This window comes from Asterias rubens, chromosome 9 (genome assembly GCF_902459465.1).
Source record: "Asterias rubens chromosome 9, eAstRub1.3, whole genome shotgun sequence".
Classification (NCBI taxonomy): domain Eukaryota; kingdom Metazoa; phylum Echinodermata; class Asteroidea; order Forcipulatida; family Asteriidae; genus Asterias; species Asterias rubens.
In genome coordinates this window covers 9,505,639-9,528,056 of record NC_047070.1, presented here as the reverse complement: position 1 = coordinate 9,528,056, position 22,418 = coordinate 9,505,639, and the positions used below count along the sequence as shown (strand labels likewise).

The 22,418-nt window shown below is 38.7% G+C and overlaps 1 protein-coding gene across 1 annotated transcript; it reads left to right on the top strand.

Moving 5' to 3' along the window:
* The first annotated feature begins 3,678 nt into the window (after window positions 1–3,678).
* LOC117294960 (pantothenate kinase 3-like) lies at window positions 3,679–21,889 on the top strand. The gene is made up of 8 exons (XM_033777519.1): window positions 3,679–3,780; window positions 5,284–5,417; window positions 13,080–13,438; window positions 16,941–17,191; window positions 18,090–18,266; window positions 19,216–19,339; window positions 20,073–20,198; window positions 20,473–21,889. Exons 2-8 carry the CDS (start codon window positions 5,318–5,320, stop codon window positions 20,557–20,559), a joined length of 1,224 nt encoding a protein of 407 aa, XP_033633410.1. The 5' UTR covers window positions 3,679–3,780; window positions 5,284–5,317; the 3' UTR covers window positions 20,560–21,889.
* Window positions 21,890–22,418: the final 529 nt, after the last annotated feature.

The window sequence follows — 22,418 nt, the reverse complement described above, 5'->3', positions numbered from 1 at the left end:
TATCGAAAGGACCCGCCCTTTGATGGTCGTTCGCTGATCGTCCTACAACTTACACGAATGTAGAAAACGATTGCTGGTGATGGACTGGAAGCAATGGTTTGCATGTATTCAATTCCAAATAATATGAAACAAACAACTTAACTTATATCTAAACTGAAGACACGCCGTTTTGTTTCTCTTGTGAATGGGAGTAAGACAACATTTATTGAATTTAGCAAAACGAGTATAATGAAGTTTAAGAACAATCTGTTAATATAAAACAATAAAAGCAGTGAAAAGAGTTAACAACTGTTTTAAGCATTTGCAAGTTTCGACGAGTAACAAATATAATGGCAAGTTAATCCATTAATTTTGTTATGTGCATGGTGTTTATACTCGTAAAGTTCACCACTCAAAAACTTAACAATTCATCCATTAGAGATAGCATTCAAGTTCGCTGGAGTTTCTTGAAGGGTGTGTCTTTTCATTTAAACTCATTTTTGGCCAGTCATTTTTTGGATTGTGCAATGTAAAAAATAACACTTGGTTAAAAAGTTGCTTCCTTTATTATTTAGGTTTTTTGGTCAAATGTTGCAAATGAGCAGTCAATTTTATTTTCATGCGTTCGAATTCAAGCTGTTTTGCCTCTCCAGTTGTTACTGCGTTTCAAATTCAAAATTCGGCCATTCAATTTTGTTTTGAGTCGAGTCAAATTCCTGTAGCACTCTGTTCAATGTAGCGTACCGTCATTCTTGTTCGTGACACAACCACCTCAAGAAGCGTCTGCGAATTTGAATGCTGCTTTGATGAATTTTAAATTGAATGATTATTTTGTTAAATCGAATGCAACATTACCATTAGGCCAAAAATTACAGTTGAACAACATTTGCCAAGATACCTGTCGCACAATTTTTTTTTTTTAGGTAAGTCTTGGTCATTTTCCATTACATACACCTCCCCCCCCCCCCCCCCCCACCAACCCCCAAAATAAATACAAAATGAATGAATAAATATAGGATGGATTCTCCATTTCAAAAGGTTGCGCTCGATCTAAAATTGAATGCAGTACCTACCGTACCTACCAGTACTCGGAAAATGAGTAAATGACGCTGTCAAATTTGCTGCATTGTCTCCACGGTTATTATTAGACCGTGGGATTCATCATCAAAAAGGGCGCTAGTTTTCGAGTTATCTGCAACTACCTAAACTTTTCCCCCAGATTTACTTATGGTAGACTTTCATAAAATGTTAAAGTTGTCAAGGGTAAAACTTGCACAGTAATGAGTTGTTTTAGTTAGAAATTAATTACAAGAAAAAAGCGCCCTCTGTGGTCGAAACTGGAGAACGGTGCTCAAACTGTATGGGCAAATCAATACGGCACAAACGAATTGGGAAGTTACCGGATAATTTATTTTAGTGTCCTTTACAGGTTAACAGCTTTTTTCGCCAGATCTCAATTTAATTATTATAATTTACGAAAATATTAAAAGGTTTGTTATTCTGTACACCATTAATTTCCCCCAAAGTGTTTTTCAATTGTTTGAATTACTGTCACCCACAAACAGGCTTTAATTAAATCTAAATTAAATAGATAACTTGAAAGGAAATAGAAGGATATTGTATATACAAGAGATACACATTTTTATTTTCTCACCATTTTTTGGTGTATTTCTTTCTTCTCTTCAGATGCCACATTTGTGGTATAAAAATCATAAATAAATCTGACGGAGCGTTAACAGAAATACATTATAAAATCAGTAATGCTACAAGATTGCTTTGTTAAGGTAATGGCAGTCTTTGATTGGCTTCGTTTGAACAATAACTGTTTTATCTATCGACCCGTGGCGTTGATGAAATCTTAAAGTGTACGCACAGCAGTGTGGTACACATACAAAGTATGCTGCAAAGGGACTCGTGGTGTGTAATTTTCAAAAATCTGAAATAAATATAACGGAGCTTTATAAAATTATGATAAAATCAGTAATGCTACATGAATGCTTTGTTTAGGTAATGACAGTCTTTGATTGGCTTCGTTTGAATGATAACGTGTTTATAAACTGTTTTACAAATCGACCCGTGGCGTTGATGAAATCTTAAACTGTACGCACAGCAGTGTAGTACACGTACAAAGTATGCTGCAAAGGGACTCGTGGTGTGTAATTTTCAAAAATTTGAAATAAATATAACGGAGCTTTATAAAATTATGATTAAATCAGTAATGCTACATGAATGCTTTGTTTGAGTACTGGCAGTCTTGGATTGGCTTCGTTTGAACAATAACATGTTGATAAACTGTTTTATAAATCGACCCGTGGCGTTGATGAAATCTTAAACTGTACGCACAGCAGTGTAGTACACGTACAAAGTATGCTGCAAAGGGACTCGTGGTGTGTAATTTTCAAAAATCTGAAATAAATACAACGGAGCTTTATAAAATTATGGTTAAATCAGTAATGCTACATGCATGCTTTGTTTGAGTACTGGCAGTCTTGGATTGGCTTCGTTTGAACAATAACATGTTGATAAACTGTTTTATAAATCGACCCGTGGCGTTGATGAAATCTTAAGCTGTACACACAGCAGTGTAGTACACGTACAAAGTATGCTGCAAAGGGACTCGTGGTGTGTAATTTTCAAAAATCTGAAATAAACGGAGCTTTATAAAATTATGATTAAATCAGTAGTGCTACATGAATCCTTTGTTTGGTTAATGCCGGTCTTTGTTAGGCACAATTTGAATGATACCGTATTGATAAACTGTTTTACAAATCGACCCGTGGCGTTGATGAAATCTTAAACTGTGCGCACAGCGGTGTTGGATACACACGAACAGTAGCCTATGCTGCGACAGGACTCGCGTGGTCTTTAATTTTCAAAAATCTGAAATAAATATAATGGAGCTTCATAAAATTATGATAAAATCAGTAATGCTACATGAATGCTTTGTTTAGGGACTGGCAGGCTTTGATTGGTTTCTTTTGAACAATAACGTGTTGATAAACTGTTTTTACAGATCGACCCGTGGCGTTGATGAAATCGTAAACTGATGCACACGCACAGTATGCTGCAAAGGGACTCGTGGTCTTAAATTTTTAAAAATCTGAAATAAATGTAATGGAGTTTTATAAAAATACGATAAAATCAGTAATGACACAGGAATCCTTTGTATAGGTAATGGCAGTCTTTGATTAGTTTAATCTGAAGAATACCGTATTGATAAACCGTTTTTAACAAATCATACCCTTTTAGTTGATGAAGAGTTTGTATTCTGTGGATACGCATTGCTTTGTTGTATATTTAAAAATCTTGAAATATACTTTAAAAATCAGCAATACATGACCCCTTTGTATATTAATGGTTGTGAATAAAAATAAATAAACTAAATGTCTGAACTTTAGAGCGAAACTCCAAAATATCGGTGTATCTACCATACAAAAAAACACAAACAAATCTTAGGGAGAAAAAGCTCAAGGAATGGTAGCGAGTCTACGTATTGCTGCTCCGTTTGACGACTACTGATTACATCGGATCCTTTCGAGTAGCGATCGACTCCTGGCGTTTGGAAACTAACATCTACCCTCGGGAACGTTTTCGTTGAATCCCGGACCCCTTGCATTTTTGCATCGAAAGATTTCTGCAGTCAAGGACATGTGACCACCACAATTCATTCAGACTTTTGTTGTATTTACTACGACTCACGAGCTGTGACCGCATCACATGGGTGGGTTGTTTTGTCAGTGTTTTTGTGCCTCAAATATTATCGTAAATTCGTGTAACTCTTCAGTTGGTGGAATTCTTTAGGTAAGTAACATTTAAGGGATGATTTTACCCAACAGAACGTTTAAAAATTCGAGTTATGCTCAATGATTTGTTGTTTGATTATGATTGTTGTTATAAATTGTTATTGTTAAAAATGTTATACAAATAGGGTGACTCGCCCAGCTACATGTAGCCGGCCCTAGCTAAATGCGGATTGCGAGTATAAACTAATTCAATTGTTTTCTTCATCATCTTTATTCTTCGTCGGTTGTTTTTCATGTAATTTAACTAAGCAAAATGTAATGTACGCTTAGACCCAGTAACGGGGGCGCTGGGTGCTGTACTCCTTTTTTCGAAATTTTGACATTCTCGAGAATCATCATATTCATAATCATAATGTCAAAATTTCGAAAAAAAGTAGTACAGCGCCCCAGCTACCTCCATGGTCTAAGTAATGTACACTTTTGATCATTGATAGGTCCACAATAAATAACAACTAAATTCAATGACATTTTAATTTATTATTGCAGATAATAATAGGATAACATTAACAATAATATTGTGTATTGCACAATTTTGCAGATCCACACTTCTGTAAACACCATCATGCATACATACATGCATCAATTATTTCAGTATACTGTATTAGTACTGAAATGGGATAACTTTCCGTATGGCGCCACCACTTTTTCACTCATTTTTACAAAAAGGGATATATCAATCAGGTAAATTAGTTAGATACTATATTATTTTATTGCGAATGAAAAAGTGGTGGCGCCATACGGAAACTTTTCCCTGAAATGATTGATGTGTGAACATGTACTTTTGTACTTTTTTACAAGATTTAGAAGTTTTTAGAACTATGATTTATGAGGTGTCGCTCATGGAGACGACAGCGGAACAAACGTTTGTTCCGCTGTCGTCTCCACGAGCGACAATAGCGGAGCGAACCTCATAGCTCTAGCTAAGCACCTAGGTAGGAGTAGTACTTGTGGGCATGCCCAAACTGCGAACTGTTGAACATTGTTTTTTCTTTTGAGTGCTGATTGCAGTTGAGTTAAGGGTTAACGTATTTTTTTTGGTAGCTAGCAAAGTTAACACAACAAAGTTGCCCAGCATGCCAGCGAGTCGGGGAGAGCTGATAACAAACAATGGAGTGCCGATAGTATAATTGTGACAAAGAGCTCCCTCTGGAGTAACATTGTTTTTGAGAAAGAAGTAGTTCCTCACTAAAAATTATATTTAAATTGAATTCGAGACCTCAGATAAGGTCTCAAATTCATAAATCTGAAAGCACACAACTTGTGCGACAAGGGTTTTTTTCTTCTTCCATTATTATCTTGCAACATCGACGACCAATGCAGTTCAAATTTTTCAATGCTTGTTATTATATGCATAATGTTGAGATACACCATGTGAGAAGATTGGTCTCTGACAATTACTATAGGTGTCCAATGCCTTTAAGGGTGAACAGTGTGAAAGCGAAACTTTGTTTTACCAATGATGAGCACCATTTAACTGTCTGTCATTTTATTTTTATGATAGTTTCTGTGAGTAGAGCCCTTGGACTTTTGCCATTATGAGTAGTGACAAAATGGAGAGTGGAGATTCGCCATCAACCAAGAAGATCGAGGACAAAGCGCAGCCAAGAATGAGGAAAGTCTCCTGCAGAAACCCAGGTACTATACAAACATCAGGGTCGCTGTAAGTTGCGATAACGTAACCCTCCTCCCGACGGCCACCAGGCCGGAGGGTTATGAGATTCTCTTGAGCGGCAAACAACAATCTGGTCCAACATGTATAATTTCGACAACAATTCACCAGATTTGCCCCATTTTCACCACATTAAAAAAACATGACACCAATTCTAAGGGCACGAACTTAATCCTTAATGTCTAATGAACACTCAAAACACCATTGAAAAAGAAAAAGGACAACAACTTACCAGATCCCGGAGCGGATTCCAACGTTTATATTTTGAACCTGTCGCATTGCTTTGCAAACACTTTATTTTTTGGTCACCAAGCGCTAAACTGCAGGTAACTGCCGAGTCGCAGCCGAGTTGGACTAAACCACTCTGTGAAAGGGGTGTTACAAGGCAATGCTGCAGTGCATGCGCGCCATTTTATGAGTGAAACGGCGGGCTATGTCAACGGACAGTGCACACGCACTGCCTTGTAACACCCCTTTCAAGTTTGTGACCTTAGAATTTGTGTTATGAGTTTTGAAAGTGTTTAAAATGGGGCAAATCTGTTGACTAGCTGTCAAAATTATACGTGTTGGACCAGATTGTCGTTTGCCGCTCAAGACAATCTCGTAACCCTCCAGCCTGCTGGCCGTCGGGAGGAGGGTTACATTATCGCAACTAGGTCGTTGTGTGCACTCAACTGAGTAGTGGAAAGCCCTTTTCACACTATGGTTGCTTAACCCGTGGGGTCGATTTCACAAAGAGTTAGGACTAATGTAGTCCTAACTTAGGACTATTCCTAGGAGGTATTAAAAATGTAAGGCTAGTATTAAGTTAGGATGATGGGAAGATTAACTTGTCCTAATAGATAAGACTTGTCTTAACTCCTTGTGAAATCCACACCTTTAAGATCAATCTCAGCTCTTTGTGAAATTGACCCAGTGGTCTGCCCCCTGGTCTGCCCCGGTAATTGGGCATACCCCCAGGGACTAGCCACCCCTGCTCAGGAGTATGGGTATGGTATGTAGTCAAACCCTTGGGTATTCTTGAAACTGGCAACCGGAACCCCATGAAATAGGGACACGACACAGTGTGCCGGGGTAGAGGGAAAAAGTCATGGGGCCTCCCCAGGGCTGTACTTCTCAGGGATAAGCGATACAGTGTGAAATGGACCTATGCCTGAACCAAAACTTAAAACATGTTGACTGTTCAGTCTTCCATTTTACAGGTTTTACCTTTAGACTCCAAATTTAGTTGACATTGAAGATGGTGTATGACTTTAGGCCCTCTTGTGGTAGGCCAAGTGTACAGTTTCTTATGGTAATGATAGCTGATCGACCTTAAAGCCTTGTGGATATTGTGTATTGTATCCTACAAAAAGTACCGAGATCCTTTACATGTATCTAGTACAGGTTCACTAATCGCCTAGGGAATCTAATCATATGTTGACCAGAAATTATAACTGATAAGAGTGTAACAATTATTTAGACTATGAAATATCAACATTAGAAGGCTAAAAAATACATTTCCAATGCAATTGCACCTTGTATGCAATGTCTATATCATCAACAAGTTTTAAATAGGGAATGAGCTTAAACCAAAATGACCAGTGCAATGCAGTGGTTTTGCATTAGGTTGATAACGATTTTAAATGGCCTCATGATTTGTCCTAGCACAGGCTTTTTTCAAAAGGCTAAATGACAACGCAACACTTATTACTGTGTTAAAGTTACATCAGACATGTACCAGTATGGCTGCCTCTACAATCACGGCCAAAATGCATGGGCCATCCATTCCCAACGTTGCATAAAACCATTCTATTTCCACTTCCCCCGACAATAAATATTCCCTCCCCCGTCCCCACGCTCAATGATGACTGGAACGCAGAAGAAGACCGTGAAACAATGAGAACCAACAGTGAAAGGGGAGAGGGGTTCTAATCCCACCCGATTGATACATGTATCCAAGTCACATGGCTCAGGAAAAGTGAGGTGAAAAGGAGCAGGCTGCAGTGTTGAACAAAGACATACATTCATTAAGGAGGAAAGAGACTAGCCGGAACGTCTGACGTCAGTCTTCGAGGCTCGTGAATAACGCCAGAGACTGGCCAAAAACCGGCGTGTGGTTTGACCTTTGACCTCTCATAGAGATACGCACAAATTCTACACCAACATTACCAAGCAAGTACCGTATCCACCATGCATGTACTGTTACATACACAATACCAGACTACATGTACCACACATGTGGACACACGTGCGGACGACCGAAAGTAAGCTTTCCATATCTGTGTTTTGATAGGCCAATCGAGGTGAGTCAGACCAATCAAAACAAACCCAGCTGCGGTAGCTTTCAGTCACTGCATTTATCCAATGGTATCATTATACCCAATGGAATCACTGGATCTGAATAGCTGGTACCTGTCTTTATCCTTGCAGATAAAGACAGGGTCCCAGTCTAGAAAGAGACAAGGTTTGGGGGGGCGGGGGGGGGGGGGGGGTGAGTGGGGTGGGGGGTGGAGGGGAGGGATTGACACTTGACAGTGTATCCTCAAAATGGGCAGAACACATGAGGCTGTAAAGTTGTAACATCTCCGAGTTTTTAAATTATTTGTTTGAATGTATGCCTACCATGTTTATTTGAGTTGGTCATGACTTAAGTGCCCATTCAAGCAAAGTTAGTTTCCCGTAGACTTTAATTAAGATTTTCCAATGGAAGTGCTCTTTTCAAAGTGCCCCTTTCAGAGAGTTTACATTTATAATGTAGATTGATCTTAGATCTGCAAATCATTGCCAAGCAAAGTGTGATGTCACAACATAGATCACTATGGTAATACTTAATTTAATTTGCCCCCAGGCCTGCTACGACAAAAAAGTATTTTGTTTACAATCAACCTACCAGATTGTATTGTTCATGTTGTACTATGCTAATGTACACAACTTGTTCACATACTTTATTTAGGTAAATAATTTGCAGACTGGACGTGTTTGTTTTCAGACAGTCCCTGGATGGACTGATAAGAAAGTTTTCACAGACTGTTAACTGTTTACTGTCAACTGTTTACTGTTTACTTTTTACTGTTTATGGACACAGGAATTTTATGAACAGTAGGTTAGAAATTAATGTTGGAAAAACATTCACCTTTGCCTATTAATAATTTGCTCATTTTATCTGTGTTCAAAGATGCACCTATTTGAAGCAGAAATGTATGAAGTGTAAACAAAATTTTAAACCTTTCATCAACCACTTTTCAAGTAAAAACAAAGAATAACTGCTTTATAGTCTTACATGTACACCGATTTGTTTTTAACCCTCCTACTATTTGGCTCATTCACAATCTGAGGTTTTTAATTTGATAAACCCTGATGCCAGCATGCAGTATGTTGTGAATGCATCCACACAGGACACAGTCAACCCTCCTACTGTCTCATCACTTATTATCTTCCACTGAGGTTTTGAATTGCTACAATTGTAGCCTGCAATATGATGGTGAATGCCTTCACTGTAGGCAGTCAACCCTCCTACTGTCTGACCATTCAATATCTTCCATTGAGGTGTTGAGTGATTTGATAAACTATGCTACATGTAGCCTGCAAAATGATAACATATGGTGAATGCATGAACACTGAACACAGTCAACCCTCCCACTGTCTTTCCACTTAATATCTTCCACTTAGGCACCTTCTAAACATTGTATTGTGGGTGACATACGTGTAGGAGAAGAAGAAATGGGTGGGTTAGTGTTAGCGAGACACTGGACACTTTTAACTGTCAAAGACCAGTCTTCTCACTTGGTGTATCTCAACATATGCGTAAAATAACAAACCTGTGAAAATTTGAACTCAATTGGTCGTCGAAGTTGCGATATAATAATTGAAGAAAAAACACCCTTGCCACACGAAGTTGTGTGCTTTCAGATGCTTGATTTCGGGACCTCAAATTGTAACTGAGGTTTCGATATCAAATTCAAATATTTTGTTTGAAAATTACTTCTTTCTCAAAAACTTTGTTACTTAGCCAACAGCTCTCCATTACTTGTTACCAAAACTTGCTGTACTAACAATTATTTTGAGTAATTACCAATAGTGATTATAGTCCAGTGCCTTTAAGACCACATTCTACAATCCCGGCCATATCTCATTGGCCCCCCACCCCAGCCCCCTTTCAATGTTGGTTCCAGTTGCCGATTGTGTTCTGAGTTACAGTCAACATTGAGTGGGGGGCGGGGGACAAATGTTTTGAATGTGAATGGGAAGTGCACAGGGAATTGTTGTATACAACGTAAGGGAAGGGTGGCCCAAGCATTTTGGCCGGGATTGTAGCAAGAAGTCCCAGAAATAAAAAATTGATCGAGGATAACTGAGAATGGCCTACAGACTGGTCCCCTGTTATATTTTGATATACGAGTAATGATAGTGATCAGGGAATCAAACAAAGATGACTGTGACTGTGTGACAGTTAAGATTATCAATAATCAGGTGATTGATCATTAATCAGGTGATTGATCCATATCATCAGACCATAACTGCCATATCAGTGGGTCTCCCTTATACTCCCTACATGTAAGGCCAAATAAATAAAAATACCAGTTGATCGTCCTGATTTTTCAAAAAAGAGGAGGATGAGGGCCTTTTTGTATTTAATTATTATTTATTTTTTTCCAAGATGGCCGCTAAGTATTTCAAATCAAACAGGCCACAAATTCTTTAGTTTGAAACACCGCAAACTTATTTTATACCTATTTGTTGCATTAACGACCCATGTTAACAGGGTCGGATTATTACACTAAAAAGATTTGCTGGTATCTGGTAGGTATTCACTAATATCGTTTTATGAAACAGACGGTTACACATGTTCGAGAGCATAACGTTAGATTCGGGAAAAGCTCTTATTAAAAAAAAATAATAATAATAAATAGTTTTTAAAAAAAGGATGCGGCCCCCCCAAAAAAAATGAGGGGGTGGGGACGATCAACTGGTATTTTTTTTTATTTGGCCTAACTTATCCTCTACTAGTACAAATACAAACAAACGGGTATAGAGAGTTGTGTGTATTGATGCTATCGGGTGTTGTCATTCCAACAAGGTCCACTCACTGTGTAATGGTCCACCTGGGTGTTTTTCTGGACACCATGTTTTGACTTCAGACTTTCAACTTGTGTCTTTCATGGGAAAGAAGGCTGATGCTCTTTCAGAAGTTTTTTTGGACAGAATGCTGAATGCTTGGTGCACCAACAGCCCACAGATGCTACTGTACGCGACTATTAAGTGATATTTCGTACAAATTCTGAATTTTGTACCCAGCTGTCAACTTGTGTCTTTCATGGGAAAGAAGGCTGATGCTCTTTCAGAAGTTTTTTTGGACAGAATGCTGAATGCTTGGTGCACCAACAGCCCACAGATGCTACTGTACGCGACTTTTAAGTGATATTTCGTACAAATTCTGAATTTTGTACCCAGCTGTTAACTTTTCTCATTTGGTCTTGCAACAGTCATCTCACTGCTAGTCTCTCCCATGTTATTCAGCCTGCTTCATTATGCGTAGCATCTACCGGAACTTCCAATGCACAGTCTGCCAATTCTATTTGCATTGATTTCCTTCGTTATGCTTCAATGCAGATTCCTGTTTTTATTGATGCTGGTAGGAAAGTGAACCACTGAACGTCAATTTATTGTCGCCCACCTGTGTAAAACTACCAGCGTGTTTCTTCACCGGGATTACCTCTAGAGAGTTAACCGCATGTTGTCCTTAAGTGTACAGTGCGTGTACATAGCTTCAATCAACATTCAAACAGTTCCTCAGATTTGCCAGTCTTGTTTTCGGAGAGAACTTGTGTCATCATGTGTACTTAAATACATGTACTATTTTCCTGTTAAAGTTTTTCACAGTACTTCAACTATTTTTTTTTTATGGATGAACAACCTTTGACCACTGAGATCAGTTCTGGAAAGTGAGACAGTCCGAGTGGTGTTTACTTTCGCTACAGAGAGAGTGACAAGTCTGTTTCGTCTGCGTTGACCCAACATCATCTGCTTGCTTCAAAGCTAAAAGTGATTTGACATTGTTTCATCGCTGGATTGGTTGTGATTTTTAAGTCAACACAGAGCCACTGCATGTATGACTGCAGATTTGTGTATTTGTGAAATGTATTAAGCTTGCTTACTATGCATTTTGCAAGTTCCTTTTGTTGGAATTCCAGTTAAAGTTCTTGAACAAATGGATTTAAAAGGATTGTGTGTTGTTTGAAATCAATGCAGTCCTACTACTCCAGCCAGAGGTTGAGGTTTATCTACATTTTGGAAGCTGCAGATTTGAGCTTATCTTACTATTGACATTGCTTGAGCGTACATTTGTCCAGAGCACATTATAAGGTGATAAAAGCACTTTACATGCATGCAGTTAGCTTCCTTATGAAAGTGGAACCAAACCATTTCCAAATTCCCTATGCGCTTGGGTTACGTGAATCTGTCTGGCTTCTTGGAAAAACCACTTTGAATCGTCGGGTTTAGTTCCCAGAGAGCTGCAGGACAGAGTGGGCTTGATCATTTTGAACTGCGACATCTTTAAGAGTTTCTTTCGTTGTGGAGAGAGCGTCATCTAAGCTTTTCCTCCAATGGCTCCCACAATGGAGCCAAAACATACTCATACTTGCATCGTTGATGGATGTGCCACGAATTTGGGTAACCAGTATTTGCTGTTGTTTTCTATCAATTGTTTCTTGCAATGTACCACAGTCTGCCTTAAAGGGTCATCGCAACTAATTAGTGAAGGAAATAACTAGCTCCAATCAATAGACCGATTCAGTAGGCTCCGCCCACGACGCACGTGTGAGCAAGAACACGTGGGGCTCTCCAATGCCTTTCTGCACAACTCTGCTGCGCGCACCAAGATACACGCATGCATATCGGACCTTATTTGTCGGACCTTCGTTGCGATGTGATTGGTCAATATGCAATTGGGTGGAGCTTAGTGGATTGGTTTCATTTTGAATAAATTTCAACTTATCAAAAGAAGCATTCACATGCTTGCCATTTATAGTGTTAGCCAGAGGGGTGTTTGGGTGTCTTTTGGACACCCTATTTTAAATTTAGACATCCTGTTTTATCTTGATTAATATATTGTAAGTGAATAACGTGGACACCCATTTTTTAAATTTTCAGCAAATTTGGAAACCCTTTTATCAAAACCTGATTAAAACTTTGATGCTTGCTTTGTTTTTCTAAAAGCATTGCAATATTTACACTTTCTTGATTATAAATAAAAATAACAATGAAATGTATTTATATTGCGTTTTTCCAAAACATTATCAAAGCACAGAAACAAAGAAAAGGATAAATTAAAACTAGCTAGAACAAATCATTAATCTACTATTTAGGAAAGAGATAAGTTAAAAAAAATTTCTTAAAACTAGCCTCACAAGAAGATTTATGGACATTAATTGGGAGATTGTTCCAAAGTTCAGCAGCAGAGTGTGAGAAGGCGTGTTTGCCATGAGTTAATCTGGACTCATGAGTGTTAAGCTGAGTTTTATCGGAAGAAGAACGGAGTCCTTGACGATGTTTTTGGCGAAGATGAAACATATCAGACAGATTAGGGGGAGCAATGCCATTCAAACTCTTGTTATTAATAATTTGTTTTTATTTAATTTCCTCAGCGATGCCATGGTTCGGTATGGACATCGGCGGGTCCCTCGCCAAACTCGTTTACTTCGAACCCGAAGACATGAATCTTGAGGACGAGAACACAGAATTCGAGCCCGAAGCCCTCTACAAAATCCACCACTATCTACGGTATAACACCGCCTACGGGTCCACAGGAATTCGCGACACCCACCTAGAGGTCAAGAACTTGACCGTCTTCGGGCATAAGGGGTCAATGCACTTTATACGCTTCCCGACGACGAGCATGAACTTATTTCTTGATATGGTGAAGGAGAAGAATCTATCCAGTCTGGCAGATACCATTCATGCAACGGGGGGTGGAGCTTATAAATTTGAGAATGGATTTAATGAGGTGAGAGTTTATATACAAATTTATTTATTTGTTTATTCAAATTCAAAGTATTCTTCTGGGACTGTTTTTTTAAAACGAGGCCTGGTTCTTGATAACCGAGACGATCAGTCGAAGTAAATTATAAAGAACCAGGCCTCGGCGGGTTTAAACTACTAGTTGAAAACGGATTCAACACACTTTGATTCCCATTCATAAATACCTTTTCGGTCAAAAACATCATCACTTTTTGGTCAAAAAGTAAAATAAATGCAAAAATTTTAATTGTTAAATGATTTTTTTTCAACACAACACCCCTCCAGCTATGAAATGGTAAAGCCCTCCGCCACCCTCGGGTAAACAACTCCTTATAAGGAAATGCTGTGCGCGTCGCGTGTATCGCGTGATGTGGCACAACTGTTTCAGCCGTTGCTCTCGACCAATAGGAATGAAGAAACTGTCTTATAAGAACAGGTGCAAGGTCGCGTGTCACGCCCATGAATTAACACTTTTTACCGGTCATAAACAAAGGTTTAAAAATACCCACGTGACGCGTTCTCCACCAATAGGAATAGCGAAACTGTGTGAGGTATTTATGAATAACAATTCTATGTTTTTGTTGCCAGACTTTCTTTTACTAAAAAACGTGTAACCAAGTAAAAGGCCAATGAAACGTTCACAGAACTTGTCAAAGCCTGACCTTGTACGGCTCATCGTCTCTGAGTGCCTGCAGAATATTATTAAGTTTAATTGTTCAGACGAAAACTCACCTTGAAATTATTTCATAGACAATCTGAGGACACTTCATAAACTGTTGAGTCATTTTGAAGGATAAATGACTGAGAGCCATAAAAAAACACAAATATGTTTGTGGTTGTCTTGTAACCTTTTTTATATTGATTTTTGGGGTTGAACAAAGAATTGACTAGAGTGGGATTCGAACCAATGACCTCCAGATTAATGTGCCGGCGCTCTACCAACTGAGCTATCTAGCCCTTTATTGGCGGTGTCCCTATTTTGTCAATATCTTTGTTGGGGGTGCCAGTCAGAAGCCACACAACCGTTAACTGCCGTGTAGCCAGGGATCACACCCAAATTACGATACAACCTGGGAAGCGGCAGCTAGGGGATCACCTTAAGGGGATGCGTCTTTTTGTTTCAGATATCACTGTAAACCACAAGGGAAACTGACTGGGTATAGGATTTGTGAGGATACTGAAACTATCATTGTTGAATTTCAGTCGTAAAGCTTACTGATTAAATGGAGTTCATTCTAGAACCATTTTTGTGTGAAACACTTCTCTCTGAAAAAGGAGTCGTAGGATCCACAAAGCTATCTGAAAAACTACAAAAATGCAACAGATGTGATTACATGGTGCATGATTTGTCACACGAAGCCAGCCGGTTATAAACACCTCCAGCTGTGTCTTTATCAACCGTTTAAACACCCCCTGGGACTCTCCTTCAATAGGAATAGCGAAACTGTCTATTTATAAATAGTTAAAAGCGGTATTTATAAATGTTAAATTAAAATCGGTTTTAAAGCCATTGGACACTTTCTGAACAGAACAAAAATTAAAAGTTCACAGATTTACAAATAACTAACAGGGTTTACAGAAGGTAATGGTGAAAGACTTCCCTTGAAACACAGTTCCATGAAATGCTTTACTTTTTGAGAAAACATTAAAACAATTATCAATTCTCGATATCGAGAATAACGGATTTATTTTAAAAACATGTCATGCACATGGCGAAACATGCAGAAACAAGGGTGGGTTTTCCCGTTATTTTCTCCCGATGCCGATGACCGATTGAGCTTAAATTTCCACAGGTTTGTTATTTTATATAAGTTGTGATACACGAAGTGTGGGCCTTTGGACAATACTGTTTACCGGACGTGTCCAATGGCTTTAAACACCCCCACGTGACTCTCCTTCAATAGGAATAGCGAAACTGTCTGGGGTATTTATAAATGTTAAATTAAAATCTGTTTTAAAGCCATGGTTTGTAATTAAAGTGAGTTTGTTTTCTTCTGTTAATTTTTGCAAAAATGTTTGGCCTATGTTACATCTAGTCTTCCTCTAGGCTATTTGTTTTGCAACCAGATGTGGGGGCATCAAGTCTACGTATCACAGTTATTATTACTTTGCTTTTGTTTCTCCGTGCACATCTGGAAGTGTTGTTGTGTCGTTGAGAGTTAAAAATGACTGCAATCAATTTAATTCTTTATTGATTTTCAGATTGATTCTCATCTGTTCCTTGCTCTATGGGTTAAACTTTCCGACTGTCCCAAACGTAGCGTGTGAACTCTTGCACTTGCCAACAAAAGTTTTGCAACAGCAGCGTCACATACACATGCAGGCTAACCCTGGGATGTTAGAAATCTGTTTTTAACCGGATATCAGTTTTTTTTTTTTAAACTGGAAATCCTGTTTTTGTGACTTCCCTCCCCCCTCCAAGAAAAAAAAAAGTAATAATAAATTTTATAAATATATTTATATATTTTTAAAAAGTAAAGGAACATTACAGGATTGTTTTTTCTAGCAAAGAAAATGCTGGCAGTGTAAACACTTTATGTAACCCATCATATACATAAACTGACAAACCTGTAGAAGTTTGAGATCGATCAGCCATCTGGGTCATGAGAGAACAGTGAAAACCGATTACAAATTTTGCATTGCATCGATGCCAAAACAAAAAAGAATAAAACGCTCACTGAGCGATAAACTCCAAAGGCGAATTTAGATTATTTATTTCTCATCAAATATGAAATTTCAGACAGAAGTATTTCAAGGGATGTTTTCTATTATCATCATCATTAGACCGTGTAAGTTTTATGTAAATCTGTGATCTTCACGTGTTTTGATTCATACCAATTCTGTAACGTTCCTTTAAAATCTACCTAATAAAAACATGAAGATAAATATATATATAGAATGCCTAAGATTGCAGGGCTTTTAAAACCAATGATAAATGTATGTCAGCAGGCTTCGAGCTATATGTAGCTTTCAAGCTTTGCGCATTGAAATTATAAACTTATTAGGAAGCTATTTATTGAAATGTTTTGTGTGTGATGAATGTTTGCCATTTCGTGCTCTACTTACGTACTTTTTAAGTTTGAATTGAGACTGCCATAATCTGGGCCCAATTTCATAGCGCTGCTTAACGGTAAGCAAATTCTTGTGTAGCACAAAAATTTGCTAAGGTGCAAGCGTATTTTCACAGGTTAGCAGAAAAATTGGGCAGCCATATTGCGCATTTACCATGGATTTGCATTGTGACGTCATATATTTTCGTGCGGTAAACACCGGAAGGTTATAGCATGCCTTTTCGTGTGCTTACGGTTAGCAGCGCTATGAAATGGAAATCGCGCAGTAAGCACAAAATCGGCCGCTAAGCAGCGCTATGAAATTGGGTCCAGGTCTGTTACATGGATGTTTCCCCCCCCCCCCCTCTGCTCAAAGTTCAGGTTTTCTTTTTAGCATCTCTGATTCCCTGACGATCTCCTCCCCTCTCTTCCATCCAGGTGGTCAACATGTCTCTACAGAAACACGACGAGCTTGGTTGCTTACTACGAGGCATCCACTTCATCGACAGAATGATCCCCAACGAGTGCTACTATTGGAAGAACACCGACGCCTTCAACAGTGAAGCCTCGGAGAAGGTCCCCTACGACTTCCACAACCCTTACCCCTACCTGGTGGTCAACATCGGGTCAGGGGTCAGCTTGTTAGCAGTGCACTCTCATAGTAACTTTAAACGCGTTGGAGGAACAAGGTATGTCTTTTAGTTAACCATAATAATTTTTACAAAGTATAATAATTTTTAGTGCACACAGGTAAAAGGAATTCAACTTTTGACTGATGGTGAATTAAATCAAATTGAAAGTGAAATTGAATTGAAATTTAAATCTATGACAAATTTACAAAAGGAGAAGAAAACAAAAGTTACATATAGGTTGAAGTAGATCACCAACAGAGCTCAGCAGGTAGAGCGGTGTAGAGCAGTGTAGTTCACATCCCACTCTAGTCAGTTTGCTCTTTGTTCAACCCCAAAGCATTTAAAATGTACAGAGTCAGTTTCCATTGTGCTTTATTATTTGATTTGATGTGTTTTGAATGAACTCAGGGCTGGTAACCTGTTCTTTTGATCGAAATGTTAAGTTATCAACAACCGTTTCTTTTCAGAACCAACACTTTTTAAAGACACTGGACACTATTGGTAATTGTCAAAGACCAGTCTTCTTACCTGGTGTATCTCAACATATGCATAAAATAACAAACCTGTAAAAATTTGAGCTCAATCAGTCGTCGAAGTTGCGAGATAATAATGAAAGAAAAAACACCACTGTCACACAAAGTTGTGTGCTTTCAGATGCTTGATTTCGAGACCTCAAATTCTAAATCTGAGGTCTCGAAATCAAATCCGTGGGAAAGTTTACTTCTTTCTCGAAAACTACATCACTTCAGAGAGAGCCAATTCTCACAATGTTTTATACTATCAACCTCTCCCCATTACTCGTTACCAATTAAGGTTTACTGCTAAAAATTATTTTGAGTAATTACCAATAGTTTCCACTGCCTTTAAGTTATCAACCACCGTTTCTTTTCAGAACCAACACCTACATGTTGTTAATCTCTCTGTTTCACTCTGACTTCTCTCTCTTATCTTTCAGTTTGGGTGGAGGAACATTTCTGGGTCTATGTTGTTTACTAACGGGATGTCAGACGTTTGAAGAGGCCATTGAGCTCGCCTCGGAAGGAGATGCTACAAAAGTTGATAAGAGCGTTAGAGACATCTACGGAACAGACTACAACCGATTCGGGCTGCCCGGTTCTGTTGTGGCTAGCAGGTGGGTTTTAAGTATTATTATTATATTTCTTGTAGTGAAACCAATGATGCATCATAAAAGCGAACTTCATTATTGCATCTTGCAAGCCTGAAGAAACCTGTAAAACACCAGAGCTAACCCGTACACTGTTTCATGATAAGCGTTCTGGGTTCTTTCACGTGTGCCCACTTCCAATGGGACATGGGAGGATGAGACATGGCTTTATGTCGTATTCGAAGGACAACTTACACGGTAAAGTATTTTGCTCAAGGACACACGATCGGGGCCCACGATCGGGGCCTGAAACCACACTCTGCTGATCAGAAACACCAGAGCTTGAGTCCATTGCTCGGCCACGACATGCATACTATAGATAATCGCTGTGTGAATCCAAACTGCTTTTTGATAGGTCTTTTACGAATAGGGCCTTTTGTTGGCCGTAATATTTCTTCAGTGGCTGGTTGTCGCCATCAAGCAGTCTAGCGCATCAAACTGAAGTTCTGGTGGCTGAGTCACCAGAGTGTAGATTCATTTCTTGTTATTGATACTTTCGTCAGACTCGTTTTTATCAGACTCTTTGCTATATTTGCTTCCATCACCCAGGAGTAAATGTGTACCTGTGTCTGGGCTTAGGTTGTTGCTGTGATTGATTAGCAGCCTGTGTAGGCCCATTTTGGCTGCCGTTGCTGCATACTCCTAAGGAGTTTATAGACGGTTTCAGGATTGCTTGGGGCCACATGAGTAAATGAGCATTCTGTGAGGGTAGAGATTGCTTGATTCGTTTCATTATTTATTCGCCCATTTGGCTGCCGGTGCTGCATACTTAATGAGTTGAGACGGTTCACGAATGCATTGGGCCCGAACAGAGGTAGTTATACTGTAAGGCATTTTGAGCAGCCTACTTGGCAAAAAAACCCACATAATATATAGACCACATTAAAATACATACTTTTATATTATTTTTCTGTAGTTTCTGTAACATGTCAATAAAGGAAAAACGAGACGGGGCAAGTAAAAAAGACCTAGCTCGATCCACTCTCCTGACTATTACGAACAACATTGGCTCCATAGCAAGAATGACAGCATTGAATGAGGTGAGTTACCAGACCCAAAATGCCCATTGCCTGTTTCAATGAGTGATATTTTTATGTATACAAAGCGAAGCCTTGTACATATATTGCAAATTTTCAGTGGAGCAACTGATTTCCTCTTTCAAACAAGTTCTGTTTGATTGCCACCCAAAACTGAAAAACATGGGACAACTTCTTGTGTGCCAAGCAGTTTTCTCTTTTGTTGTAAAAAACAGTGTGTTTAAAACATCTACTAAAAACAGTCTGATTACATAAACAGTTTTAAATTGTTATCAAACCTGTTAAAAGACCCTTTTTATGAGATATGAACATGTAAGTTGTACAGTGGCGTGCAAACTTACACTTCTGGTTGGCAAAATGAGGGAACATTGAGCCTTTTTGTATGGGGCTGATCGTAGCGTGACACATGCACATTTGTGTGTTTAAGTGAACAACTCTAAAGTGTTTGCAAACCAATAGCGTCTGTACACATGTATGAATATGATTTGCGAAACTCATTGGAAGGGCTACATGTAATAGACCTCTACTATTGGCCGCCACCATTGAAGTAAAACAATGGAAACGCGCGCACAAGTTTCCTTTGACCTCAGTGAGGGCACTGTTTTACATTTTACGTAATATGCAAGGGGTCAGTTGTACAATGTTTTCATGGTTTTTCTGGCAGAGGCAATGGTTCAGAATTGAAGAAGACTTAGTAAAATTTATGGTTACTTTGGTTTTGTTTGTTTTTCAACAGGGAATTGAAAGAATAGTGTTTGTGGGTAATTTCCTGAGAGTCAACCCCATCTCAATGAAGTTACTTTCTTACGCTATGGACTTCTGGTCGAAAGGGAGCCTTAAGGCTCTATTCCTCCAACATGAGGTAGGTCCACATAGGTCAAATGGGGAAGTACATGACAGATCTTGAAGGGCATACAAGTCATGTGAAATGGAACGTTCATGGCCATTGAGAAACTGGTAATGGACCATGCATTAGTTCAGACAAGTGGACATCGGGGGAACAGCAGAATTAGATTTTACAACAAGTACTCCTACGTTTTTTTTGTTTTTTGTTTTTTAAAATCTGTTTGGATTAATGTCTTGAAATTAAATTAAATGATGATAGTGTGAATGTTTGTTATGCTTTGAATCTTCAGGGTTACTTTGGTGCAGTTGGAGCTTTCCTGGAGCTTATCGGATATGATGGTGATCGTAATGGCAATGGTGAGGAGACAAGTAAGTAGTGGCCTTTTCCGTCTTCATGAAGCGTGTCTGACACTCAGTACTTGCAGTTTTGGAGAAGTCAACTCTACTTTCTACTACCACTTCCCAATGCAATGTTTTTTTTCTACCAAAAGGCATTTTTCGCCACTTTTAAACGGAACAATTTTGTAACATTCCAACATTCCTAATGAAAAACCAAAAACTATATATAAAAGTGTTTTTATATCACTTGAAATGCAAATGATGTTTTGAAATGACTGCTGGTTTTTTCATTCGATAAGAATTAAGAACTCTTTGATAAGAATCACTGAACCAATTGGAAGAGATTTCAAAACAAGGCAGCACTATATTTTTGTGAACGTCGCAACGTCGACGACCAATTAAGCTCAAATTTTCACAGGTTTGTTATTTTATGCATATGTTGAAATACACCAACTGTGAAGACTAGTCTTTGACAATTACCAATAGTGTCCAGTGTCTTTAAAGAATTTCCATGTTTGGCCACACAAACTTGCATCCTTTTCACTTGTTTACATTGATTTACTCTGGTCATAAAAACTTAATGGATGAGTAGTTAATCTGCCTGGGGCAGTCAGCAGCCCTACTGGTTTGTGCATGAATTAAGTCCACTGTTTGGTAAAGGAATTACATGGAGATAACAGGTGTGAGTTGCCAGATGAAAAGGATGTTTTATTCTGGCCTCTTTCTTTAATGGTGCTGTCCTGTAATGTGACATTTTCCCTCTAAAATGGAGTATTTAGAGGTAATGCTCTGCATGGCTTCTGCGATATTGATTGCAAGGGACATCAAATATTGAATTTCATGTACTGGCTAAAACGTTTTATGAAGTTTTTTTTTTGCTTAGCATATTTATCAGCAGGTCACCAGTTAGAACAGTGTGATTTTCAATGGTGATTTAACTGGTGACCTGTTTCTTCTAAGCACGATTTTGCTGTCTGCAAACCAACTGTCTGTTTATTTTAGGATTTAATGTAATTTGTTTACATTTTTTGTGTGTAAACCAAAATTGATGAGACTGTTGGTAAAACAAGCTGGGTAAATTAAAGTAATAATGAAGAAATTATAATTATTGGTAATTAGGGGGGTCAAATGTTTTAGTTAGCCCAATAAAACTAACTATGTACCCTCATTTGTTGAATTCATTTGATTAACCCTCCTACTGTTTGACTTCCCAATATTGTCCAATGTGGTTTGAAGGGATGGATAAATGATGCCAGTCTGCAATATGATATAATGTGTTGAATGCACCTCAGAGTACACAGTCAACCCTCCTACTGTCTGACCATGACGTCATGATATCATGTTCAGGCCTGTATGCTTCGTTTTTGAAAGGGCAAGGGCACCGAGGCATTTTCTCCTTGGTAAAGGGCACCCTATGAGAACATTGTACATTTGTAAGGGAGCATTTCAAGGGCACCAAGGCAAAGACCAGGGGGGGCATGGAGGCAATCGCCTTCGTTGCCCCCATGAAGCATCAGGCCTGCATGTCGTGAAAGCATTTACACAGCCATGACAGTACATACACAGTGTAGTTCTGTCCACGTATTATCAATATGCATGTGGAGACACATCATAATAATACTAATAAAACTTGTAATGCGCACATATCCACCCTGCTGGATGTTCAAGGCGCAGTAAAACCAAAAAAACAAAACAAAAACAAAAAATAGAGAAAAACAGACAAAACAAAATTAGTCCTTGAAAACCTGTGACATAAGATAAGTTTTAAGAAGAGATTTGAATGTTGTGGTACAGAGATAAGATCTAAGATTAAGTGGTACAGAGTTCCAGATGCGTGAGTTGTGCCACCCTAGACAACCCTTGCAGTTACATGGTTTGGAATAGTTCAATCAATCAA